This window comes from Vigna radiata, chromosome 6 (assembly GCF_000741045.1).
Source record: "Vigna radiata var. radiata cultivar VC1973A chromosome 6, Vradiata_ver6, whole genome shotgun sequence".
In the NCBI taxonomy this organism is placed as follows: domain Eukaryota; kingdom Viridiplantae; phylum Streptophyta; class Magnoliopsida; order Fabales; family Fabaceae; genus Vigna; species Vigna radiata.
The window spans coordinates 17,837,148-17,864,911 of record NC_028356.1 but is presented as its reverse complement, the minus strand read 5'-3'; the positions used below and the strand labels follow the sequence as shown (position 1 = coordinate 17,864,911).

General features: G+C 30.6%; 4 protein-coding genes across 5 annotated transcripts; 1 reads left to right on the top strand and 3 right to left on the bottom strand.

The window, feature by feature from the left end:
- Positions 1–2,454: 2,454 nt before the first annotated feature.
- LOC106765170 (cysteine proteinase inhibitor 6) lies at positions 2,455–6,626 on the bottom strand. The gene is made up of 4 exons (XM_014649695.2): positions 6,271–6,626; positions 4,843–5,062; positions 4,222–4,367; positions 2,455–2,800 (listed from the first exon to the last, which is right to left on the bottom strand). Exons 1-4 carry the CDS (start codon positions 6,505–6,507, stop codon positions 2,663–2,665), a joined length of 741 nt encoding a protein of 246 aa, XP_014505181.1. The 5' UTR covers positions 6,508–6,626; the 3' UTR covers positions 2,455–2,662.
- A 4,226-nt stretch (positions 6,627–10,852) lies between these two features.
- On the top strand, positions 10,853–19,425 carry LOC106764261 (65-kDa microtubule-associated protein 5). Of its 2 annotated transcripts, none has more exons than XM_014648525.2 (11): positions 10,853–11,125; positions 11,714–11,917; positions 12,433–12,678; positions 12,775–12,990; positions 14,129–14,284; positions 14,372–14,531; positions 16,052–16,203; positions 16,865–16,952; positions 17,669–17,742; positions 17,826–17,900; positions 18,915–19,425. In XM_014648525.2, exons 1-11 carry the CDS (start codon positions 11,057–11,059, stop codon positions 19,176–19,178), a joined length of 1,704 nt encoding a protein of 567 aa, XP_014504011.1. In that variant the 5' UTR covers positions 10,853–11,056; the 3' UTR covers positions 19,179–19,425. The 2 variants fall into 2 exon arrangements, with proteins under 2 accessions (XP_014504011.1, XP_022637887.1); XM_022782166.1 differs by having other exon boundaries at positions 11,714–11,926.
- Positions 19,426–19,736: 311 nt separating this feature from the next.
- LOC106763818 (WAT1-related protein At5g07050) lies at positions 19,737–22,459 on the bottom strand. Its single transcript, XM_014647973.2, has 7 exons — positions 22,226–22,459; positions 21,924–21,986; positions 21,695–21,811; positions 20,674–20,920; positions 20,421–20,582; positions 20,188–20,339; positions 19,737–20,007 (listed from the first exon to the last, which is right to left on the bottom strand). Exons 1-7 carry the CDS (start codon positions 22,432–22,434, stop codon positions 19,746–19,748), a joined length of 1,212 nt encoding a protein of 403 aa, XP_014503459.1. The 5' UTR covers positions 22,435–22,459; the 3' UTR covers positions 19,737–19,745.
- Positions 22,460–25,270: 2,811 nt separating this feature from the next.
- Positions 25,271–27,510, bottom strand: LOC106763817 (WAT1-related protein At5g07050). The gene is made up of 7 exons (XM_014647972.2): positions 27,203–27,510; positions 27,023–27,085; positions 26,815–26,931; positions 26,422–26,668; positions 26,075–26,236; positions 25,807–25,958; positions 25,271–25,666 (listed from the first exon to the last, which is right to left on the bottom strand). Exons 1-7 carry the CDS (start codon positions 27,409–27,411, stop codon positions 25,402–25,404), a joined length of 1,215 nt encoding a protein of 404 aa, XP_014503458.1. The 5' UTR covers positions 27,412–27,510; the 3' UTR covers positions 25,271–25,401.
- Positions 27,511–27,764: the final 254 nt, after the last annotated feature.

Below are 27,764 nucleotides of genomic sequence, written 5' to 3'. Positions count from 1 at the left end.
CAAAACACTGAAGTCTCTGTTATAAAAACTTAGTTGAGTTTGTTTATATGAGTTTTTGATGTTTTAAAACTCATCACAAAAGCATCGGTAGAAAAAGCAGTCTGACACCCTTTATTCCATTATTTGTAAATATTTTTGGAAGTGATCATAAAATCAAGTGTGGCCTTCGTCTTTTTCCACATGTAAATGGAAAGTGTTTGTTTTCTTATGTCACTTAGCAAAAGCTGAAAGAAGTTCCATCAATTGCTGATTGTGGCTCCTCTGCCACTACTAGGATTTCCTCGTTCTATGCAACCAAGTTAAAGGGTAAAACGTACTATTAGTGGTAAATGGCATTTCAAAAATGCACGTTTTAAAATTATGTAAATATAAACATCATTTATATCATTCTAGACTAGGTATTCTGAAAGAAAAAGATATATTACATAATCTGGAATGATATTTATAGAGTTGTTTTGGATTATATTTTATAATAATGTCAAATGTGTTCTAAATAATGCATTCCATAATACGATTAAATGTTTATTAGAATGACCATTGATACATTATGTAAAATAAACACAATAAACTATTGCTTTACTCTGTCTCTTCTTTCTCTCATAGTGCTGTGGATGTTTAGTTGATGGTGCAGCAGCGGCAATGGCCACAAGAACAACAATGTTGACGTAGTTGATGCTTTATTCCTGTTGCTTTTTATATGGAGTCCAGTTAATAATTAGTGCAGGTGCAAGAAGAAACAACCTAAATTAAATTTTAAAGTTAATTGGACTTTTCTCGTCTGTTTGGTGCGTGTAATTTTGATCTACAGTTCGAATGCCCAATTTTACTTTAGATTATTGTTCGGGAAAGTATTTTAATCCTGTAACTAATTTGTCATCTTATTCATATTGATGACATAATAAATCTATATAAAACATTAACTATTGAACCTTTTACAAATTAAATAATTTAATACAAAATATTAAGCAAATTATTAAATAAGTTCTAAATACATTAAACAAATTAATAAAAAATATTATCATAATTAGAATAATTAGCCAATTAGATTATTTCATAACTAAAATAATTATAATGTCGCATTACCAAGACCATAAAAAAGTTAACAAGTTAAAATTATATTAAAAGTTGTAAATAAAAAACAAAAAAAAAAATACTCTTCTCTTGAAATAAACGTAAATAATTAAGTTAAAGTTATGGTCAAACTTGCCTATTTTTAAACATATGAAGCATAATCAAAGTTGTACACGACCTAAATATTAAAGTTTGACGAAAACGGTTTGAAAAAATTACTAAGGAATAACACTACGATCAAACCTAAACATTAAAATTTGACGAAAACCATTTTTAAGGTAAAAAATTATTCTCATTCTTTAGCCATATGTTAAATACAACTGATGGACGTAAGATCTTAATGTTATTAAATAAATATTTACGTCAAAAAGTAACTAGTGGAAAGTAGAGCTGTTAAAATGGGTAGTCCAATCCAGCTCATCACGCGTTGGTAAATAAATAGATTGACTCATTAACTCATTTAATTATATTTTTCAAAATAAAAAAAATACAAATTTCATTCCCAAAACATTATGTTAAAGACAATTCAAAATAATAATAAAAAGTACATATAATCTAAATGTCATCCAAAAACAAACACGAAAAACATACAAATAAGTTTCTTATATTCATCATTTTTTTTATTCCTTATTCAACAACATCAACAAAAAATTAATAGTTTAATCTGTAACATAATTTTTCAAATTCAAAGATATCAAAAAGAACTTGTTCAAATAATATATACTAAAATTGTTCAAATCCCCCAAAACAAAAAACAAATTCACAAATTCCTATTTTTGTCATTATAGTGTTTTTGAAAAAAAAAAAAAGAGAAGTGAAAAACAAAAATATGGAAAAAAGTGAAGATAAAAAGGAAGACAATTTTACCTGCTCCTTGAATTATTGAGGAAAGTATTTTATTTTTTAGGGTTTCATAAATAAAATAATAAATTAAAAAATAAAATTAGGTAGGTAGGTTGGTCCGACTTACCACGGATTCAATCCGCATGAGTCGGATCTAAATGAATCGGGTTGAAATCTGACCCGCATATAGATAGGTTGTATTTTTCAAACTCCCCGAACCCGTGACAGACCGGGTTGGCCCATGGATTATAGCCCATTTTGACAGCTCTAGTGGAAAATATCACTTTTTGTATTAATAGAAAAATGGAAAAAGAATTACGATAACCGTTATCACAATAAAAATTCAGTTACACAAATAAAAAAGTATCGAAATACTTACAGAAAACAATTAAAAGAATACAATCATCAGAAAGAACTACACCACATCGAACAAAACTAAAAGTAAATCGTGAGAAAATTGTGTAAGCCAAACAATTATAAATAATATTATTTTTTATATTAAAATATATTATATTTATATATAATACTGTAGTATAGATATAAGATAACACCATGGTACCTTCCCTATCAAATAAAGCCAATACAAACATCAGAGAGAAAGGAGTAAGCACAAATTATAGTTGTTGAGAGAGATAAGAGCAAGACCCGAAAAGTGTATGATTTATGCGTAACATAGATAGTAAGAGTCATACACCCCATACTGAATAATAGAAAAAGTATAGTTTAGGAGCGACCCTTCAGATCAGAATTAGGAATGATCTTGTTCCATCTGATTTAGATGGAGTGCCCCTTCGTTGTTCTTGTGTACTTCTACCTTGAACTTCTCTTCCTTTTCTCCCCGTTTCACTTTGAGAAGCAGATTAAACTTGGCAAAATCATCAATCACCTGCATAGAAATTTACACACATCCATCAGCCTTGATAAACCAGTAACTATGCCCTGGATTACACTTCAACAGTCGCGACAGAAGCTCCAAATGTAGTGTAATCAATAATTGCATATCATTGGGAGCAATAAAGTAATGGTAGTGACCGCTCACAGATATAGATAATTCATGCATATTATATTAATGAGAACTTCGGAAGGGAATATATGTATGGTGAATATTGAATAAAGAAATGCTAACAAACAGCAACAATCTTTTCAATACTATATGCTAGGCAAAATATTATGTTAACTTCACTGATAGAGTGGAGCTCAAGTAATTTAGTGTAGCAAGAAGAATATTTCACGCCTGATTAGGTGAAATCACACGTCTCCACCACTAATGAGACTCCGGTCATTTAGTGCAAGCCAGTATCAGACTTCACCAAATAATTTTAATGTTGAAAAGGAGTGTCTTAAAAGTATGTTACATGCATCCCTCTATATTTAAACATAATCCTCTCTCTCTCTCTCTAGAACTCAAAATGCTTAAATAAACACAATGGAATTTTATAACTCTTTTCTTCTTTGGGGCAGACACAAGGATATCAAGTGCAGAAGTTCGGCTTCTTACCTTCAACTTCAATCCTTAACATTTTAGACAACTATGTTAAACTGTCATTTCATTTTACCATTTCTATCTATAACTCTACTCGATCAGCAGCAGTAGATTACACAATACATAAAGAACTCTAATCTGCCACTTTCTTTACTGATTTGATGCGTCTATGTGAAAATGTGTACACACTTGTACAGTTCTTTATTATAAAAGAATACAAATAAAGACCAACCAGATGAAATATAGTCCAATAGTTAGAGGGACACCAGAGAAAACTATAGGTCAAACCGTTAAGAGTATAGATAGTAAAGTGTCTACCTTTGCATTTAATACAAGACACCCTAATGGAAAAGACAGTTGTTTGCTGTTTTAGAGTTGAATGAATTGATAAAATATTGTTACTTAATACACTCAGCACACAATCATTTCAAAATATTAACCAGGTATATACCACCGAAGTAGCACAACTTACTACTAATAAACACTACGCTGGTCCCATAACTACTGAGTAAGACAAAAACAACTTCCAATGTACACAATATGCGGTTAATAGCATATTGCTAGACATGTTTTAAACAACAACGAGACATGTATTTTAGACAAATATTTACAAAAAGGGTTTATCGTAAGCAAAAACAAGACAAGTTCAGGTAACATAATTAGATCAAAGAAACCAGAAAAAAAGCAGAAAACCTCCCATAACTCAAGTCAAGACAATCAACAAAATACAATCAACAAGCTATCCAATTCAACCATGTGATTCTAGAACAAGTTGAGCAAACAAAATCAAGAAAATTTTAAAGAATAAAGAACTAGGCACTGACCTCAGCCTTTGCATCAGCAACCTCATGAAGCACATAGGGTACTAATGAATTAGACCTTTGCTGGATTGTCCTGATTGCATGATTAGCTGCATCTTGAACTTGAGGGTCATGTGTTGGCACAGATTGCCATCCTGATTTGTGGCCATCTGATAACAAAGACAGAACCACAGTAGATTTCATTTATTGATAACCACTACAGGTTCAAACTGACTACAAAAGATACATGAGAAAGGAAGCAGCAAAACATTTGCATGGCAAATGGTACAAACTTCATACACTAATTATCAGTTCATTGCTATTCCTGATCCAACATACGGAAAGCAATTCCAAGATGGGTTTATCTAGATTGAATCAGATTTACACTCCTAAAAGCCTCTTTCAGTATTTACATAAGTTAATCAGTTTATGACTATTTACACCACCTTAAAAGAGAAGTCAACATATTCACATCCTAATGTTGCACTAAATATGAGGATCTAAATTACCAATATAATTATCACACTTTCCCTGTAAGTACAACATCAATTTCAGGAGAATATAAAAATAATTAATAAATATCCCAAATAGAACTGTTCTTAGTCCTATAAAGTTTACAAATGCTTGATTTAGAAAATGTCATACCCTTTTTGACACCAAGGTCAGCAGAGGTAAATGGTGATGCAACACCAGCAGGCTTAAACTCTTGAAGTTCTTTGGAGTTCAGCCATGGTTTCACCCATACCTTGGCTTCATAGAGCTTCTTCTCACCAGCCTCAATAGCCTCAAGAGTAAGGTGATGCAGGGTACCAGCAACAACCTGTTCCTGTGCCTTCACAACCCTAGCAAACTCCAGAAGCGAATTCTTCAACACCAACCAACACAAGTCAACAGTTTAACTCACCAAAATCGTTCATCATATAGAACATAAAACAGGATAAGGAAAAAGAAAGAACTACTGAGATCACTGATCACAATAACAAGAAAGCTCAGCAATCCAAATAACATGTGCTATAATGGTCACCAGAAATACACAACAGATGCATGAGATATAGTTTTGCATATTGTGAATGATATTCTTGAGAATTTGTTAACTGACGTAACTAATAGGACAAGGCTACTGATAAACAAAAAAAAAATAATAAATAAAAAAATAGGACAAGGCTATTACGGTTGTTGTATTGATCAGTGAACAAGATTTAACATACTTAATTGTAAAAAAAAAAAAAATATCTTCGTCGTATTCACAAATGATCAACTTCTTTTCTTTTTAGTTTAGGAACCTAATTAAAAATTCTCAAACAGTTCATGACCCTGCTGATATATTAAAACTTGAAAGATATATATGATATCAACTTCTTTTCTTTTTAATTGCTGGTTTGGCTAAAAGGAAAGAAACAGGACGACTAAAGCAAGTTATGAGAAGGTATTTGGTTGAAGAGAAACAAAAAAAGAAAGATATAGAAATTAAGAGATATAGAGGATAAATATTACACTGAATTACTGTTCTTTAAAATCATTTCTTCTTTCTTTTCTTCCACTCAAAGAAAGCATAACAACTCTCTGCTTCCTCATCCTTCTCGTCCGCTCAACCAAACAGGACATAAAGAAGAAAATGTTAACACGTTCTTTCATGATTTATAGTGTATCGCGTTAATAATACAATTTCCCCATTCTACTATTTCTAATCCTTCTATCAAGTTTCATGATTTCTCCAATAAAATAAAATTCTTTTCAGTTTCTTAACCATAAGCATCTCATGTTTTAGTTTTTTCAATTTTCAATAATATCTTTAAAATTGAATGGATACTATTTTCAACCCTTAATTTTAAGGAACTCAAAAATTGGACAATTTAATCACTTTGGAATTGAATAAGAAGCAAGTTTTAATATTCAATTTTAATCAAAGTGTAATTAAAATAACAGTTTTGTTGATAACGAATTTGCCAGGAACACCGTAACGTTTATCCTTCTTCAGTTGTTGGATTGAAATTCGTCATAGTGCATCAAAACTTGCAAAAGTGCTTTAGAAATTTTATTCTAAACACAACATAAATAAAACAAAAGGTAAACCTGTTTCTTGTTGTGCTCGTCGACCGCGAATCGCGCGAGAGATTCAGTCTCGAGGCTGTTCTGAGACACTGGGGAGTCACGCACGCCTCCGACAGTGGCCATCGGCGCCCGGTGTTGGAAGTGGGAGCAGTCGCTGGATGAAGATCGAAGGGCGAGGAGCGCGAATAGAAGGAAGAAGAAAATGGAGAAACGCGAAGACGACGATGGAATGGGAATTGAAGAGGTTGATGCTCTCATTCGGTTTCCTTCTTGCTCTGGAATAAAGCGCTTGTCGGTTTCTTTGTTTTCGTTTCTAGCGCTAAACAGAGCGTAATAACTGCGATGCGTTTATTAGTAGCTTAGTTTGGACGCCGCGTAGTTGCTTCTCTAACTCTAGGTGCTGTGCTTAATGCTTTTCTTAAGTCTTAAGCAACTTGATGTGAGATGTTGACACGTGTTCACTTTTTTTTATCTACACCTTACTTAAAATGTATAATAGGACAACCTTTCTCACTACACGCAATCAAGATCAAATCACCCAAAAGATTTAATTAAATATAATATCTATACCTCATTTTGAGGTTATTTGTGTTTTAATTATGTTGCAAGTCCCAAGTATATACACGCATATATATTTTATTTTATAAATTGGTTTTATAAAATTAAAATAGATTTAAAATTAAGGTTAAATTCTTTTTTTTCTTTTTGGTTGAGAAAATTCGAAATGGTTCCATGTTCTTTTGTGTTCAATCTGATTCTAAAAAACTTAATTGGTGTTCAATTAAATCATTTTCACTAACTCTGTTTAAATTGTTAACGCGAGTTGTCTAAATGTGCAACTCAAAATGTCGTTTATTGGCTGACTTGGAGTTCTCTGTGACATTCTCAGTTTGAATTAGAATTTTTGAAATTGTATTTCTAATTATTGCAGTGAGGTGAAAAGAGGGTTTTTATTTTGCACAACCCTAATGGGCAACAATTAAACACAACTTCCCTTCATTTCGTGTTTAATTCGAGTAATTCACCATGTGTTTTCGGTACAATTGTGGCCAATCTTCTATTTGATATGGGGTCCTCCGTGTTTGCGATGAAGCGAGGGTTTGTGCCCAATTTCGCCTCAAGATTGGGACATTTTCTCCTCTGATTGTTAATTTCCACACTCTACTTCCCCTCTTTTTTTTTGGATTTGTGTTGGACTCTGGGTTTTTGGAGGAAAAGTTTTCGATTGCCCTTTCCTTTGTTGTTTCCTTTTCCCTGCAATTGAAATTTGCAATTAAGGAAGAGTCTTTCCAGTTTGTTGAATGAAGATGCGATGGAGGAAGTGACCTCCGATGCAATGAACCTTTATTTGAATTTGGGTCAATCCCATTTGCTTCGAAGGAGTGAAGGAAGTATTTTTATGGAGTTTTTACAATATGAATTGAATATTATAATAAAAATATTTTTATCGTTTATAGAGTGTAGTATAACAATTAGAAACTCACAATGCACTTAAACTCAGCAAATAAATGACACTTAATAATGGAATTACACATTTGGACAGCTTGTTGTTAACAATTTAAACAGAGTTAGTGAAAATGACTATATTACGTTCTTTAGGACTAAATTGAATAAAAAAACATGAGAACCATTTCGAATTTTCCTAATCAAAACTGAGACCAAAAAAGGCATTTAACCTAAAATTAATTTTTTAAATAGTATTTATAGTCATACATTAAGGTGTATTTTACTAAGACTTTTTTTTAAAGTTTATTATATTATCTATATCCAAATATTTGTTATTTATTGTTATTAGATTGTTATTAAATTATTTATTAATATTTATTTTCAAATATGTATATATTACATTGACTAGAAATGAAAAGAAAAAAAAAAGAAAAAGGAAAAAAAATACTATAGGATGATATCTTCCCATCAACTCATACATTAAGGCAATCATCTTCATTTTATACAAGATACCAAACTATTTTGCTCTAAATTCTATTTGTACCCTATAGATTCAAACTGTGATAGATTTTTGAGTCCCGAAGAAACAAAATAATAATTGTGATTCAATATATATGCATTATTGTCTAAGTACCTGGTGATTATATGATGTCTCGAAGGAAAATGTTGAGCATGTAATATTCTATGTTCACATTTGATATCGTGATTTGCAATTTCCCTTTTATCAATGGATGATGTAAATGATAACGAAATAACATTCAAAGAATTTGATGATTATGGAAACAATTAATGATAAATGTTGGCATTTAAAATAAAGAAAACAAAGAAAAATATAAAGAATAAGAAGGAAAGGTAAAATTGAAAAACTTGTGCAAAACGAGTCACAAATATTTGTGCATTTATGCATTCATGGAGTGTTATTTGCTTACAAAGTTTAATTTAACTATCACAAGGTGTTTTTTGCCTTAAAACCCTTGTCTCATGGTAAAATTTAAAGTTTTTGAATCGGAATCCTATACTTGGTAATAGTCATTGATTTCTATGGATACAGATCCTCTCATAAAGAATGATCGAATCTAGTTTATTGCATCTAGTTACAATATTAACATTTATATATTCACATATTCAATACAAGATTATAGATAATTTTTATCACCTAAGTTCACGCAGAAAAACAAAGGTAATAATAGTTACCTTTTTCACCACCACTACTTATATACAAAATAAGAACCGATGAAGGTTAGCTCCTCTTACCTAATTCTCTCTTCTTCTTATATGAAGAACACCTCTTCATAAGCTCTTTCTACCTTCTTTACAATTAGGATTTTAGCCATATTATTTTCTACAAAGTTTTACTCATTTTCGCTCCCTTTGTGAAAAACTTCATTTACTCACCCTTATTTATAGCTAAAGTTAAGGTTGCTACAGTTGAAATTAAGGTTGCTACAGTTGAAATTAAAGTTACTGTAGCAGTAATGTAGTTGTACTACATTTTACTATGGCAATATTATAATTGTACTACGTTTCAGTGTAGCAATATTATAGCTTGTAGTACATTTTTACTGTAACAATATTGTAGCAACACATGATTCATGAGGTATTTTGACTATATTATTGTACATATTTCACTGTAACATTATACGTATTTTAATGTAGAATTTCATTGTAGCATTATATAAAAAGAAATTATATTTCTAAAAAAATCTAACATCTTAATTACAACTATTTTCAAGGGTCTTACAACCCACGCGAAGTGGTTACATGGTGGTGCCTGTGTTGTTGTTGTATGAATGTATGGAGCTTTGTATGATGAGTTTATGTTGACGCTCTCAATAACTCCAACTCAAGTAGAGGTGGTTGGTTATGTCGTGGAGAGTAGCAGGAGGTCCAATCTAGGGGCTTTACCTTGGCTAAAGACATTTACGGACTAACCTTGTATGGTAGCTTGGAGTGGGCCAACTGTATTACCATTACAAGTACATAAACTACCTTAGTTTGACATTCATACTATATCCAAATGAGTTAGGTCTAAGGTTGTGATTTAATTTAGGACGTATGCTTTATCATGTGTGTAATATAATGTATGATTGAATTTTTATTATAATTATGATAAGCAGTTTTTCTACTAGTTTACCCTTACTTTTGTGTTGTCTATTGTGTGTTGTTTTCTCTTATGTGAAATGGTGCGAGCTTAAGGATCTTTATAATTGCTCTAGCGGAAGGTGATGGTGAAACAAATGCATAGTTAGATGAATCTATAAAAGTAGATTTTTTTTTTTTTTGTGAAATGTTTGTTTTACCTAGTTATTCCTTTAGATCTATATAACATTTCATTTTGATAGTTTTACACTATTAAAATAGAATGTTACAATTTTATAGTTTGAATTTATTAATATTTGAATTTTGAAATTAAGTTAAAAAAATAAGTATATATATATATATATATATATATATATATATATATATAATATTTCCACATCGTTGTTATTTTAAACTATTAGAACCAATATTTTTTTATATTTTGTATTCTATTTTAAAATTTACATAATTACATACTTTTTATTATTGTATTAAAGTGAAAAAAATGCATTTTCTTTTATTACCAAAATCTTAACAATATCATATTCTACTTATTATGATTTTTTTAGTTTTTAAATGATAATTTAATAAGAATTAGTCTATCGTCATCTTTAATGTAAAAGCATAAAATGCATTTTAAATGTTTTTATTTATTAAATGTTATATTTTGTGTATAGATTCGTACTAAAAATGTTTCCATAAATTAAAAAAAAAAAACAATACAACCGACTATGCCAACAACAAAGAATATTTGACCAAAATTTGTGACGTATGAATTTTAAGGAATAAAATGTAAAAAATAAATTAAATGAATAAGAAAGGTATATTTTTTTTTTCAAAATAATATTTAAAAGAATTACTTAAACAGATTTATCGGAATATTATTTCTCCAAATATTTAAATGTTATGAAAGAAGAAGAAAAATATATTAAATGTAATATTTTAAAGGGAATTAAAGAGAATAAAAGAAAATCGAACAGTTAATGTTTGAATATTAATTAAAAATTTAATTATTAACATTCAACAATTTAATACCGCTGACTTGACTGCAAATTTTGAAGAACACGTGGGTTTGGCGCCATAAACTGGACAGTGTAATTTTGAACAGAGGAATGATCTGTTCTGTCAAATAACACTCAAATCATGGGATCTTCCATAATCCTTCTAATTTCTTCTAATTTCTTCAACGTTTGTAATACCTTCTCAAGTTCTTCTCATTTCTTCATCATCTCACTCTCTCTCAGTTAGGGTTTTCGCTCGTCGCTTTCTCTTCTTTGCAACAATGGCCGCCACGCCTCCTTCTTTTTCCCCCTCTCGCACCACCTGCGCCTCTCTCCTCCGCGAATTGCAGGTTCTTCTCTAACTTCAGGCTTCACTGTTTTTTAATCATTTTTTTATTAGTTATTAAAAAAGGTGATATTTTGTTGTTTACCTTTATTTTAGTTTTTTCATACACATAGCGTCTCTGACTAATCTGATTTGGTTAAAAGGTAAAAGAAGTTTGACTAAAGATTGTTCCACGATGATTCTTTACCACCGCTTTGTCTTGGACTAATCTGTTTCCATTTTCAATTTGTACCTTTAATTTTAACATCGGTTGATTTTAGAATCCGTTGGTTTGTTTAAAGGATTTCTCTTTTTCTTGCTATTTTTACCGTTACATATATATTTGGTATCTTGTTTAGAGACTGTTTACTTTAAGGAAAAGATCTCTGTTTTCGTTAGATATTTTTACTTACATTAAAAAATTGGCATTACTGTTTTCAATTTGATTAATGTTTTCAAACATTTGTATGGCAAAAGTTGAAAAACACATTTTTTTTTATAAGTCTTAGATATAGGAAATAAATTGAAGATAAAGTATCAATTTTGAATGATGGTGTTGAATGTATCTGTAAAACTTTGTTGTGTGAATTGAAAATTTGAATTGTTTTCGTAGATGATATGGGATGAGATTGGGGAGAGTGACAACGATAGAGACAACACGCTTCTTCAACTGGAGCAAGAATGCCTTGACATCTATCACCGGAGAGTTGAGGAGACGAGGACGCACAAGGCTGACATGTATCAGTGGTTGGCAGATGCTGAAGCTCAAGCAGCTAATCTTGTTTCTTCCCTTGGGGAATCTACGGTGCTCCCACGGGTAGTTTTGGTTACGTCGCTAGTTCATTTTCTGCTGTTGTAACTTGTAACTTGTACCAGTTGTGATGTTTTGAACATGAACCTTAATGTGCTATATGACGTCTTCTGTTATCTTTTATGAATAATGGTAATTGAAAATGTAACCTTGGCATATATTGAAGATAAACTATTTGGCTTTCCCATGTTGTTGAGATAGAAAGAGTATGCGGTCTTAACTCTTAATAATGGCTATACCGGAGGAGGAGGCATTGGTGTTCCTATTGGTATATTAATCTTTCAAAGTGAATTTCCACAAATATGTTCTATTTTTTAAAAATTTAATTTCATTAAAATTTGAACGCCATGTTTACTGGAGTATTTAAATATTCAATAGTTGGTTATTTCCTTCTCATTTTTGAACTTTTTACTGCCATTTCTGATTGATGTTTACAAGATCTTGTTTTTGGCTCTCTGGAGTTAGCGACACACTATTGAATTGACGAAGTACTTGTTCAACTAATTTTCTGCATTCGATAGGGAAAGGGATCCTTGAAGCAGCAAATAGCTACTATTAGACCTGTCTTAGAGGATTTGAGGTCAAAGAAGGATGAAAGAATCAAGGAATTTTTAAAGATAAAGTCCCAAATTTCTCAGATATGTGATGAAATAGCAGGTTCTGGACAGTACAAAAGTGTCACAGACTCAGATATTAATCAAAGTGATCTGACATCAAAGAAATTGGGGGAACTAAAGTCACATCTACAGGAGCTTCAGAATGAAAAGGTTTTACAAATTCATTATACAGATAAGTAGCATTGATAGTTCCAGATATTTTACTTCATATTTGCTCAACAATGCTTCATTTTTCTCTTCAACCAGATATTACGTCAGCAGAAAGTGAAGAGTCATATCAGTACTATTTGCGAGCTTACAGAAGTGATGTCAATTGATTTTATGAAGACATTAAACGAAATTCACCCAAGTCTGGATGATTCATTAAAAGGTACACTACAGAGCATCAGCAATGACACGCTTGCAAGATTAACCGGGGTTATTCATTCATTAAAGAGGGAGAAGCAACAAAGGCTACAAAAGGTGACTTGATCTAGATGAAATGAAATGGTGGAAAAGAACTTGTTATTTTCTCTGCATCACTGCATATGTGCCTTACTGTTGCAAGTTGGTTGTCGTGAAGGTGTATCATCTAATCTTGGTTGATATACCTCAAATGATCACTGTAGTAGTTATCGGTAATCTCTGTTTAGTTCTAGTGGTTATCAGTATCTCAGTTAGCTTCTACGTTTCTTGAATTGAAATATTTTGCACACGAAATATTTTTCCAGTTGCAGCCTGAAAGTTATGTGTCAATGTTTTGCAAGGGTTGTCAGGTGATTGAATAGAATATACAAAACTGAACTTCTAATCATGAGTAATTGACTTTGTTTTGAATTGTAGTTGCAATATATTCTCACTATTGAAGGTCAAAGTGATACCCAAGTGAACTTTGAATTTAGTTGAAATTACGGATTTGTATGGACAAGCTAGCGTGCTTTAATCTCCTACAAATGTGTTTTATGTAAGCTTGGGTTACAAGTCACTACCAATTATCCATGTCAGCTAGTTAGATGGGGCGAGTTGTTGTTTATTTTTTAGTTGTCATATTGTATGATCCGAGTTTGGCATGTAAAATCATACATGTAATTTAAAATCTTAAAACACTAGATTATTTGTTGTTTGCGTGAACTTTAAATTATATAAACTACATTGGTTGAGTCATTTCAGTTCCAAGAAATCCATCCGTGCTGGATTTTCCTTTTCTATGATAAAAAATGCATCTATTGCAATTCATTACTAGCATTTTCTAAGTGATTTTATTTACAATACTAGTGAACTTGCATCATCTTATGCCAGTATCCAGCATTGTATTCTTGATAAGAAATGTTTTTCTCACTACTTGCTAGAGTAACTTCTCTAACCGTTCATAAGAATGACAAGAACCAATTCAATTTTTTAACTGGTTTTGTCTAAATTAAAGGAGTTGACACTTGACTGCTGTAGTTTTTATCTGTCTCTAATTTTCTTGAAGTAATTAAAGTTAGGAAGATTGCATAATTATTGTTATTGGATGGGTATGTTTGTTTGAATCCATTCAAGGGTATTATTGTTATTGGTCTACCACTTTATTTCCAACAGGTTTTTGAACATTCATTCATTTTATTTCTCTTTGCTGTAGATGCAAGAGCTTGCTAAATTGCTGGTAGAGCTTTGGGATCTCATGGAGACACCAACTGAAGAGCAAAAGGAGTTTAGCCATGTTACTCGATTAATTTCAGCATCAACCGATGAAGTGTCAACACGTGGTTGTCTTTCTTCAGAAGTCATTGAGCAGGTGAAACTTTTTTTGACTTGAACTTAGCGTACAAATGTTCACTTCAATACTTGAGTATTCGTGGTTTGATAATTTAGATATTTGCAGGTTGAAGGTGAAGTCCATCGGTTAAATGTTGTCAAAGCCAGTAAGATGAAGGATTTGGTGTTTAAGAGGCAGAATGAGCTTGAAGAAATTTACAGAGGAGTTCACATGGATGTTGATAGTGAATCTGCAAGACAGATTTTGACTAGCCTCATTGAATCTGGTACAAAACCTGTCCTAATTACCTCCATTATATAGTTTTTAGAACTCTTTTTTCTAAACTATTTGTGGATGCCTATAAAGATTTCACTTGATTTTTCTAATCTTTTCCTGTTAAATACTTTTGAAATTATTGTTGTGTTTGTTTATAGTGGTTGAATATAGTGAAAAACTATGAGATTAATCTCTCTTGTGTTGAATATATATACAAAGTACTCTATTTATAATAGAAAAAATATGGGCTAGCTCCAAAATACAAATAAGGAATAATAACAAACCAATTTAAGATAAAAGATAAAGATAATATCTCTAACACTCCTCTCAAGTTGGTGCATACAAATGGTATGTACTAAGCTTGTTACTAATATAATAAATAAAGACTTAGTAAAAATATTTGTTTCAGCACTTGACACCAAATTGTTAATCATTTGTGAAGATGACATAAAAGACAAAATACCAATCCAGAAAACTTTCTTGAGCAACAAATCTGAGAGGATACTCCATATAAATTTCTTCTTGCAAATCGCCGTTGGAGAATGTATTATTGACATCCAGTGAATAAAGAGGCTATTGTTGAAGAGCCACCATGGCTATAAATAAAGTAACAAAATTCATCTTTGCCAGAGAGAAAAAAAATATAATATATATAGACAAGTCAAATGTGCTGGTGATAGAAGAGAGGTCATAAGGGACAGTAGTGGAATAAGCCATGAATGAATAGGGGAGAGAAGTCCTAAAAACTATGGAGAATAATATTGGACAGTGGTGGACAGTCGCAAAATTTCAACTAAGATGACTTTGACAAAGGAGATTACCATCAGTAGTGGATGACGGTTGACAGTGGCTAAAATCAACAAACTATGACAAACTAGGTTGCCATCAACAACAAATGGTGGCTTGCAGTAGCGGACAACGATAGACTGCAGGGACTAGATTGCAATCACAATAGATGGAGCCTGTAGTGGTGGACAACGATAGACTCCAAGGACTAAATTGGACCACATAGAAATAGATCCCCCTTATGACAAATAGTGGAAATGATGGTGGGTTGGTGACAAACAGTGAAGGTGGAAGATTTGGCTCTTCAAAAGAATGGTTTCCTTTATACATCGAAGCACCTAGAAATAGACACCCCCTCACGGGGAAGGACAATGGACAATGACAACGGAAATTAGTGAAAAAGACACTGTAGAGAACTACAAAATTCTTAGGGTAGCCGTTGATTGCATGTTGGACACCTAGCTGGGACGATCAAAATCAAATGGATGTCAGTCGAAACTGGAACACTGACGGTGGCCGTGGTAGATGGTGGTGGTGCTAGTATGAAAACTTCGCATGAAATTAATCTGCTTTATGTTACACATAGGTTATTTTATTTATAATAGAAAAAATATGGACTAAGCCCAAAAGAAAATAAAGAATAATAACAAACTAATTAAAGATAAAAGATAAAGATAATATCTCTAACAATAGTATTTGGTATTGGCTCTAATTTTTCCTTGTACACTTTTGATGGCTTGACAGGTAATGTTGATCTGTCTGATTTGCTTCAAAACATGGATGGTCAAATAAAACAAGCCAAGGAGCAAGCTCTAAGCAGAAGAGATATCTTAGATAGGACAGAGAAATGGAAATTTGCAGCTGAGGAGGAAAAGTGGTTAGATGAATACGAAAGGGTAGATAACTTATTTTAAAAGTTTTTTATTTATAAATAAGCAATAACTTAATGGGATTGAATTTATTACCATGAAGAAAGGTTGATGCTATTTAATATATTCAAATGCTTTTTAGTGTTTTTGAACTATATCAATAACTTAGTGTTACATACATGTCAGTTTATTAAGATTCATAACATATTGGTTCTCTGAGGAATTTGTAGATTTTGAATTGTTTGTAGTTCACTTTGCGTCCTAATGTTGATTGACTAGTTAGTGTATATATTGTAGTGACATCCCCTATTCTATATGATGCTTGAATCTCTAAATTGTTTGACTTTAAATGTTCTGTACTTGGCTTTTCATTTTATTATTATGCTGACTTTGATAACAAAAGTTTATACATCTAGTATAACTGGCAAAGTGATACATTTTTATATTGAATAAACGAAATCTAAAACAGTGTGAATGCATTTGAAAAATATCTAATAAGCATAAAATATTTTGTCGCAGGAAGCATGAAACTTTTTATTGTTTCCAATTTATTACGCATCATTCGCCCATGATATGTGTGAATATTCACATATATATATATATATATATATATATATATATATATATATATATGTATGTATGTATGTATGTATATATATTATTTATCATTTTCCTATACACTTTTCAGGATGAAAATCGATATAGTGCGGTGAGAGGAGCGCACAAAAATTTGAAACGCGCTGAGAAAGCTCGGATTCTCGTCAGCAAGATACCATGTAAGTTATCGTACATTTTTTACTATATATATATATATATATATATATATATATATATATATATATATATATATATATATATATATATATATACACATACTCACATATTATTACCACTAACAATTTACAGTAGTTCCATGAATAACTGAGTATTAGTGAATAAGTTTGATTTTATGTTTACCTTTTGTCTTGTTTACTAAGTGAAAGAAGTGTCACCGACATCAGATTATACGTGCACCCGAAATGCAATGCTTTTTGACGGCAAACCAAAATGTAGGAACATAACACAGATTAAAATTCACAAGATAGACAATAGCTTGCTTGCTTTGGATGGTTTTTTTTCCGTGAAACTTGCTACTATTTTTACGAATGAAAAAAAGATCATATTCTTTAATTTCAGAAGTTATTTAGAGTAATTTCTGCAAAAAAACTGCAAGTAAGAGATTTTTTTATAAAATTGAAAGGTATTTTTTATAATTAGAAAATTACGTTAAGGATTTTATTTTTTTATATAAAAGACGCTACCGAATTGACGTTATAGTTATTTTTTAAGATATATACTTGTCTAATTTTGGAAAAGGAATGACATTTCCGTTAATTAATAAAACTTCACTTTTAAGCTTATAAGCTCGCTGATTAGCGTAATTAGGTGATTATCAATAAACGATTGAAGTATTCTTCGTGCTAATTTCCATATATTTCGAGAATTTGAGCAGCTATTGTTGAGAATTTGACTGCAAGAGTGAAAGCGTGGGAAATGGAAAAAGGAATACCTTTCTTGTATGAAAAGGTAGTGATTTATATTTTACATTTTGTTATTGTGATACGTGCGTAAAGTATTCCAGTTCCATCTTTAAATGCTTTTGTTTACAGATACCATTGTTACATAGCTTGGATGAATATATTGTCCAACGACGACTCAGAGAAGAAGAGAAGCGCAAATATCGGGTACATCTTGGACATTTACTTCATATTCTATGCCGCTTATCTTGATGTTTGCTTATTGCTGATTCTATTTATTGTCTATCATCATTGTATAAAGAGAGATGATATTTTAAATAAGATCTGAAAAGAAAGAACCAAAACTGGAGAAATAGCAAGTTTTAGTATTACCAAGCGAAATAAATCATTACATTTCTTAAAAAAACAGTCACATTCTAAATAAAAAAATACAACTGAGAGAACTACTGGATCTTATCAAGAGAACAAAACTCTAGAGGAGAAACCACTCTTTTCCTTTAAGTAAATAAGTAAAATTTTCTCTCTTATTTTAGTTTTTAGAGAAATGCTTAAACCAACAAATTCTCGGACTTTCACCTAACTCCCTTTTATAATTAATTGAAGGTGCTAGTGTGGATTGATGTGGGGCTTCCACTTCCAACAATATATAGCAACAATTTTAACCATTTATGTAACATTGTGTTAAAACTATATCACTTTCACATTTCAAACTTGTCTCCCTTTCTCAAATTTCTCTCGTTGTAAAATTTATGTACAAGTGACATTCATCTTGTATGAATTCTCTTTATTGTTCGTGAAAACACTCGTATGTACCACATATGGTTAAATTATACCACTATTATTGTTTTGGCAATGCTCCTTTTCATTTTATTCAGGGAAAACTGAGTAAACATTTTTTTTTATCAATGGTGAAGCCACGAGTAAAGTGAAAATGCAGAAGATTGAAGCTTCTTTTTGTACGAGAAAAGTTGGCTGCATTTTTTTATTCTCCTGTGGGTAGTTGTTCATGTTACAAAATCATTTACTGACGCAGTGTTACAATAACTTTTTTAAAAGATAATATTACATAACATTCTATGATATTTAATATTAATATATTTCTTTATTTTAAGATATTTATTATAAAATATAATCATATTAATTTTTATACTTTTTTATTTCATGATTATATATTATTTCAAAATTGATATATTGTATTAAAAAGTTCCATCAACCTAACAGGAGCAGAAACGGCTACATGAACAAGCAGCTGTAGAGCAAGTGGCACTTTTTGGTTCAAGGTCTGCAACAAAGAAGCCTCTGTGTCAGAGCAACAATGGCAACACCATAGCAGGGACACCAACCGGCCGTAGACTGCTTACTCCATCTGGACGCCATGGAACCTCTGGAGGAAAGGAACGCAGAGAAAGTGGCAGATTGAACCCCATAATTCCAGTGAACTATGTTGCTCTTCCAAAAGATGATTCTGTGTCTAGGGGCAATTGATGTTGCCCTCTAATTTGACTCTTGTATATCAGTAAACTAATTCAACTTTGTAAATGTGCTTATTATACAAGCTCAATGTTTCCTTCTGAAATATAAAAAAGCTTTACTTCCAACACTAGAGGTTGATCTTACATCTTTTATCAATTGTAATTTGGTACATGACCAATTCTAGTTTTGATTGAAAATGATTGGACAAGCCATGGGCTAACGAGATTACAAATATACAAGAAATCATCCTTTGCTCTTTCATCTGTGTATTAGTCTGATTCGATTATTCAGTGCAGGTTTGACAAAATAACAAATGATCAGAAAATCAATAATTTTAACTGTTAAATATTTTTCCTTGACGCTCAAAAGGTTTTCTGAACTGAATGTCGTCGTGGAAGAAAATTTCCATTTTCTTTTACTAAAATCACTTCGTGTCATCCATACTATGTTACGTTATATATTATCTATTATTTGTTATATACTTAAATGCAGCAAAAAAAGTCACTTTTACAGTAAAAAGAAGAAAAGAAGAAAACATTCCTTATCGCATCACAAATTGTTTAAGCCTTTATTTTTTAATTATCTAGTGGGAGATTCTTGAATAGACAACGTAATTACAATTGAAGAAAACTTGATATCGATGGGTTCTACTTTCTGATCATGTTTTTCTTCAGTGAAATAATCTCTAGCATCAACCATATTTTGCTCTTCTGTTACTGAACTTTCATCATCATTCACAGGTAAGGGAATTTCAGCATCCACTTGATTCTCTATTTGTTCTTTGTGCTTTCCCCATAGAACTGAGTATAAACCTATAACAATTAAGATGGCACCAATCACACTGCAACCACCAGAAAAAGAATCAAAACCTTGTTAGTTTTGATGGATACACTGCTATTTTTATTTTTACATAAGAAAACTGATATCTATTTTACTGTCAAATCTGCTTTGTAGGCTATAATAAATTGTTGATAACTATACCAGACCATATCAATATATATATCTGGAATTAGAAATTTACCCTCCAAGATAAGTTTTTTCTGCAAGGATAAAGTAACCCATGATAGCAGAAATGATCATCATTAAAGGGCTAAAGGAAGTTGCAAAGACAGGTCCTTTCTTCTTGATTACCAGTCCTTGTACATAGTATGATATGCTTGATGAAACAACCCCCTAATTAAAGTACAAAACAAAAAGAATAAAGTCTAGTTATAATTGATATATGGAAGAAAAAGTTGTTATATTAATTCTTACTGAATATGCAGCAGTAAGTAAGTTTATATCCCATCCAATTTTCCAAACTGAAGGATTGTGTTCAACAACATAAGTAACAACAATAGCTTGAACTGCGCCTATAAAGCACACAAGTGAAGTTAAGGTTAGCTGATGATTCTTGTATGTCTGTATAGCTTTTGCCTGTCCAATAGCATACAAATAAATGTCAATTATTTGTTTATCATCACAGAAAGAAAATGATCACAAAAGTTAACACAGTGGTAATACTTACTTGTAAAACAAAGAGTGAAGCCCAAGCAATGGTGGAAATGATGAGAAAAATGCAACCCAATAACCAATCTCTGTCCAATGATCCTGTGCTTGTTGTTCCATTGCTTTTATAGTGAGCTTCTTTGATCCAAACCATCTCCACTATAGGACCTCTGTATAAGGTCATCAGCATAGCCCCTCCAACTGTCACTAATGTTCCCACTATCTTTGCTATGCTTCTCACTTTCTTTATGTTTATCTTCTCCATCCTTTTCACATATATATCCGTCCATCATAAAAAGCAAGAACCAATTATAACACCTTCTTCATAAAATGGTATCATCATACATTTTTATATTCATTTGACACAGATTATAAAGATAAAATGATTATAAAAATGTAAACTTTTTTGTATTTTTTAAAAGAAAGAAAAAAGTAAAAAGTAAATAAAAATAATATCAAATGAGTATAAAAAATTTTAAATGTGTCAAAGAATATTTTCAATAGTAAAAAAGTTATTAAACTTAAACTTTTTCTTCTCTTCCTCGTCTTTTTATTTTTAAAAAATAACATCTTCCCTAAAAGAAATTAACAATTAAGAATTAGAAATACCCTTCAAGTAATTAAGCATAATAACTAAAAAAAAATCAATTAATAGCCATCACAAAAAAAAAGAAAATACGATAAATATAATGAGAATTCATTTAGGAGAGACAACTCCAATAAAATACCAGCTTAATTCAATAAAAGGATGACAATAACTATAATCTAAAATCTTAAAATATTAAATTTATGATTTTTTTTTTTAAAATTATTTTACTTTTTCATCTCTATTTAATATTGAACTTAATTTCAAACTTAGATTAAAAACAACAATTTTACATACCATATATAAGGATTCTCTTAAAACTATAATGATTTTTTTTAGAAACTATAATACCAATATTTAAACTGTGAAGAAACTAAAATCTATTTTACTATTTGTAGTAATGTATCACTTTTTAATTAAAGATCCTTAAAAAAATTCAGGGTTTGAGTATTACCTGCAAAAGACTGCTATTACAAAAGTCATAGCTGGAAGCATGTTGCTTATTGCACATGCGAAAGTTGGGGATGTGAGTTTCAACCCAGCATAAAAGAAATTTTGATCAATCACTGGCCTGTTTTATTTATCCAACACAAATTTTCATATTAATACATGCAAATTCTAATTCTATATATTAAACCTTATGCTATAATATAAAACTTTTGTAAATGCATTTGGACACTAACCCTAGAAGAGCTAGGATAAATATTTGCATGAAAATTGAGAATCTTATCTTCGGTTGACCTTTCCTGAAAAACAAAACAATGAGATATTGTTTATGCATAATATCTTTTTATAAATTTTGTTTACCCTATTCAAAAATTATAAATTAGAAAAATGAAATTGTACGAAGGAAAATATCACTTCAAAAGTCTTCTTATAAATGGAGGTATTTTAAATGTATAGAAATTCATGTCTAACGCTTATTTTATCTGATGTGAAACTTTGTTTGTATCGAACAAGTAGAATGTAAGATTATGATACTGACCTTTCAAAAAGAAATGCAAAAGGAGCTATGGCAATGGTAGCAAAAGCATGGCGATAAACCACAAGAACATAATGACTCATGCCTTGGTTGAGTGAAATCTTAGTGATAATGGTCATGCCAGCATAACCAAACTGTAAAGAAATCATGGCCAAGTAGGGTTTTGAGCATTCAAAGAACTTTGAACAACCTCCAAGCTTTTCTATTGCCATTTTCCTCTTTCAGAACTTTTCAGTAAATACCTTTCTACAGAGACACTTGAAGAAGCTTGTGTTACTTCCTAAGGAATATATAGAGAAATTAAACCACTAATTTATATACCAACCAAGAATAAATGATTTCATATCATATGCAGTTTTATTTTTTTCATTGAAAGAGTGCTTTTTTTTTTAAAAATTTGATAAAAGTAGATATATTTTCATTTTTTTTTCTATATTGTATTTGTAAATACTATTTCGAGTATTTTATTTTGTAAAATGAAAATCAAACCGATGAAGAAAAACAATTTTAGTACATTTTTTTTTTAACTTAATTGGAGTTTGAAATTATTTAAAAATATTAAATATAAAATGTTGATTGCAATGGTTTTTCAATTTTGTATTAATTTTGTTTTTCACAGATATGTTTTTTAATATTAAATGTTGTCTCATGCCTTCAATTAATACGAAGCACGATTTCAATTAATATATACACTGAGCATGTTCATTTTTTTTATTTGTCAAACTGTTTCAGTCAATATAAAGCACGATTTGAATAAATATAAAGTTATTTTACCAAATTTTTAGTGAATTTATTTTCTTAAATTTCTATTATATATATACCATTGAGTAATTTTTTTTTTTTCACGAACCTGTTTTTTGAATATTAAAAGTTGTCTCACGTCATCAATCAATATGAAGCACAAATTCAATTAATATTAAACATGTTTTAAGTTAATATACGAAAGCTTTTAACTATTATAGGCACCATTTCAATTAATATGAAGTGCATTCTCACCCATCTGATTATTTATTACAATTACCATTTAGATTTAATACGACACACTCTTGATTACCAATCTAATAATTTATTGCAATTACTATTTAAGTTTGATATGAAACACTCATATATTTTATTACAATTTTGGTTAATGTTAATATTTGTTTATTAGTAATTCAATTTATTTTATTGTGTACAATGTGAAACAAATGTGATATTTAGAACTATATTTCCTTTTATATATGTAAGTAATAAAAAGCCACACATTCTTTTTTTTAGAAGATAAGCTTTTGCATACAACAAAAAAACCACTCACTTTTTTTGGAAGAGAAATTACTCAATTATTGTCTTTAATTAAACAAAATATTTTTTTACCTCCAAGTAAATTACCTTTTATTTTAAATAAATAAAAAATTATCAAATAAATTCTTTCACATAAACCAAATTAAGTTATATACAAAATCATAACTATATAAAAAATCATAACTATATAAAATATTGACATCGATTTTGGTATTTCTAACTCGAGATAAAAGATTTATATTTACTTAAATTTTCAATATTATTAATTGAATATTTATCATTAATTAGAATGAAATGATTATTTAATTTTGTAATATCAAGTAAAAAAAACAACAAACTTCAACAACAATAAAAAAATGAATTTCTTGAACCCTAATTATCTTTACCAAACATCATCATTTTGTGTCTCTGAGTGATTTTTGTTTCAATGTTTAACTTATACCATAAAATAACATTTTTTTTATAAAGATAAATAGGGTTTGGAAACTTCACTTTTCTTATTATCAAACTTCGTGATTGTTTGTTTGAGACTGAATCGTGCTGCCTAAATGGTAGGCGCAACAACCTTTCTTCATACAAAACGACGGAAATTAAGTCATTTCTAAACTTACATGTAAGTATATTTTACAAAATAATAATTTATTTTAAGAAATATTATGTTATTAAAATGTACGTACATGTTATAATTTATAAACAATATCTAAAATTAGAATTGATTTCATTAGCATGACTTAAAAAGAATGGATATTCTTAATTTTTAAAGCAAACCAAAATGATTTGTTAGTCCAACATAACATTTCCTGAACTAAAATAAAATATATTAGCTTTATAATAGGGTTAAATATGTTTTTGGTCCCTTAACTTTTAGTGAAAATTGGATTTAGTCCCTCTTCAAAACTTTGGCCTCATTTAGTCCACCAACTTTAAAAATGTATGAATGTCCTTTTAGCTAAATTTGGTTAGGTTTATTTGATGTTTCAAGCACGTTCTCAATTAGCATTGAAGCAAAAATGTGTCAAACAGTATAAACAACCCAATTGCTATCATAAAACGTGTTTAAAATCTCAAAAAAATTAACAAAATTTGGTTAAAAGGACTAAATTCATACATTTCTAAAGTTGGGGACTAAATTAGGCCAAAGTTTTGAAAAGGGACTAAATCTAATTTTCACTAAAAGTTAAGGGACCAAAAACATATTTAATCTTTTATAATATAGTTCATATTGTTCCAACACAATTTTATCAGTGATCTAGGAAATAAACTACTTAACACCTCTAAAACAAAATTTGAGAATAAAAAGAAGGGAAATGTTCTAAAGATCCGTCAGAGGGTCATCTCCGAACGGTATATATCAAAGTTTAATCACTAACTAATCAATGTTTTATCTTGATCAATTGAAAATTCATTTACTGTTTGTAATCGTTCGATCTTATTACTATTCTTTTATACTATTCTTTTATAGTTCGGAGACTGTCTAACAGATCCTCCAATATAGGAAATATATTATGTTTTTTTTGAGAAGTTGATAACATAATTAGTGCAAGAAGATTTTCTAATATTGATATAGTTATTTTTTATTATTTTTTTTTATTTCACTAATGCAGGTAATTTAAAAGTATAGGCAATAATGTTTCTATTTCAAAAGAAGAAAAATAAAAACAGAGAGGCATGAGAAGAGAGAAGCTTTAGGTTTCTCTTTTACAGTGAAGTTGGAATAAGTCACAAAATATGGCACAAACAAGACCCTCTTTATAGTACATAATGGAATCTAGGAATCTATATATCATATATTATTGGTTAAATATGTCACAAAACAAGACCCTTCTCATAGCAACAAAAAAGAAAAAAGAAAAAAGAAATTGCTAAAAAGGGTAAAGTGGATTCACATTCCAAATTGCTTAAGCCTTTCCCTCTTGGTTATCTCTGCTTGGAGGCTCTGCAACAGTCATGTTTATTACAACTGAGGAGGGCTTCTTATTCTTGGAATCTTCTTCAGTAAAATCATTTTTTACATCAATCATATTTAGCCCTGAAATTACACAACTTTGACCATCTTTTACAGCCAATGGAATTTCATCTGCCACTTTACTCTCCATTTGTTCTTTGTGCTTTCCCCATAGAACTGAGTATAAACCTATAACAATTAAGATTGCACCAATCACACTGCAACCACCAGAAAAAAACAATAACTTTCAGTTAGTCTGAACTGCATAAATTGCAGAAACTGCTATTTTCATTTATACATACAGAAACAAGTTTATATATATATATATATATATATAGAATGGGAAGTAGAAATTTACCCTCCAAGATAAATTTGTTCTGCAAGGATAAAGGAACCCATGATGGCAACAATGATCATCATCAAAGGGCTAAAAGCAGTTGCAAAGACAGGTCCTTTCTTCTTAATCACAAGTCCTTGTACATAGTATGATATGCTTGATGTCACAATCCCCTGATCAAATAAATATATTAAAGATTGAAAAAAAATAATCCCTTAAGGTGTTTTTAGTTTCTAGTTTAAATTTATAATCAGTTAATGAAAGATAAAGTTGTTGAATGAATTCTTACAGCATATGCAGCAGCAAGTAAGTTCATATCCCAGCCAATTCTCCAAACAGCAGGGTTGTGTTCAACAACAAAAGTAACAGCAATAGCTTGAACAGTGCCAATAAAGCACACAAGTGAAGTGAGGCTGAGTTGATGATTCTTGTAGGTTTGTATAGCTTTTGCCTGTCCAATGCCACAAAAGTATATGTGAACTATTTGTGTGACTTTACCAAAAGATTAAGAATAACGGTATCTTGACACATTTTTACATTCATCTAATACAGAGTATAAGAATAAAATAATCGTATAAATATAAACTTTTCAAAAGCTACACATTTTTTTTTTCCTATTTATTTGTTGTTGCTTACTTGTAAAACAAAGAGGGAAGCCCATGCAAGGGTGGCAATGATAAGAAAGATGCATCCTAAGAACCAATCTTTGTCCAATGATCCTGTGCTTGTTGTTCCATTGGTTTTATTGTGGGGATGTTTGGCCCACACCATCTCCACTATAGGACCTCTGTATAAGGTCATCAGCATAGCCCCTGCAACTGTCACTAATGTTCCCACTATCTTTGCTATGCATCTCACTTGCTTCATGTTTATCTTCTCCATTCTTTTCACATACATAATAAAAGAAACAATTAGCAAGCTTTTTTAAATTCAGAAAAAGAACATCTTCCCTAAAGTATCTTTTACTTTTCATTAATGTGCTATTTTCCAGTTAGACCATTAAAAGAAATTAGGGTTTCATTAATTTACCTGCAAAACACAGCCATCACAAAAGTCATAGCTGGAAGCATGTTGCTCATTGCACATGAAAAGGTTGGAGATGTGAGCTTCAACCCGGCATAGTAGAAATTTTGATCAATCACTGGCCTGTGTTATTATAATACAACACAGATATTCATATTAACACATGCTAACAATAATAATGATATAAAACTTGCTATTGAATTTGGACACTAACCCAAGAAGACCTAGGATAAAAAGTTGCATGAAAATTGAGAATGTTATCTTCGGTTGACCTTTCCTGAAAAATAAAACAATGAATAACCATTACTTAAACAAAGTTAGATTAACAAAAATAATTTTAATTATAAAATTTACAAGTTAAAGTGTTGATATACATTATGATTATGATACTAACCTTTCAAAGATAAATGCAAAAGGAGCTATAACAGCAGTTGCGAAAGCATGACGATAAACCACAAGAACATAGTGGCTCATGCCTTGGTTGAGAGAAACCTTTGTGATAATGTTCATGCCAGCATAGCCAAACTGCAAAGAGATCATAGCCAAGTAGGGTTTTGAGCTAGCAAAGAACTTGGCACAACCTCCAAGCTTTTCGGTAGCCATTTTTTCTCCTTGAGAACTTCTGAGTAAGTAGTGTTCTACAAGAGAAGTTAAAGAGGAAGAACACTTGAAGAAGGTTGTGTACTTCCTAAGGAATATCAAAGCTAGTGTCCAACTATTTATACTAAGGAACCAAAGGGTTTCGTCATATGCATGTACACGTAAATGTTAATTTGCAAAATGAGTTTCTTCTTTTTTTTTTCTTGTGGGGTTGAGGGATATTGCAATGGGGGGCAGCACGACAATGCATATATAAATGACTAGGTGGGCATGGATTTTCAAACAAACATGAACAAGTAATATGATAATGGAATCAAAAGTGATTCTATAAAGTAGGCTTTCAGTATGTTAACGTC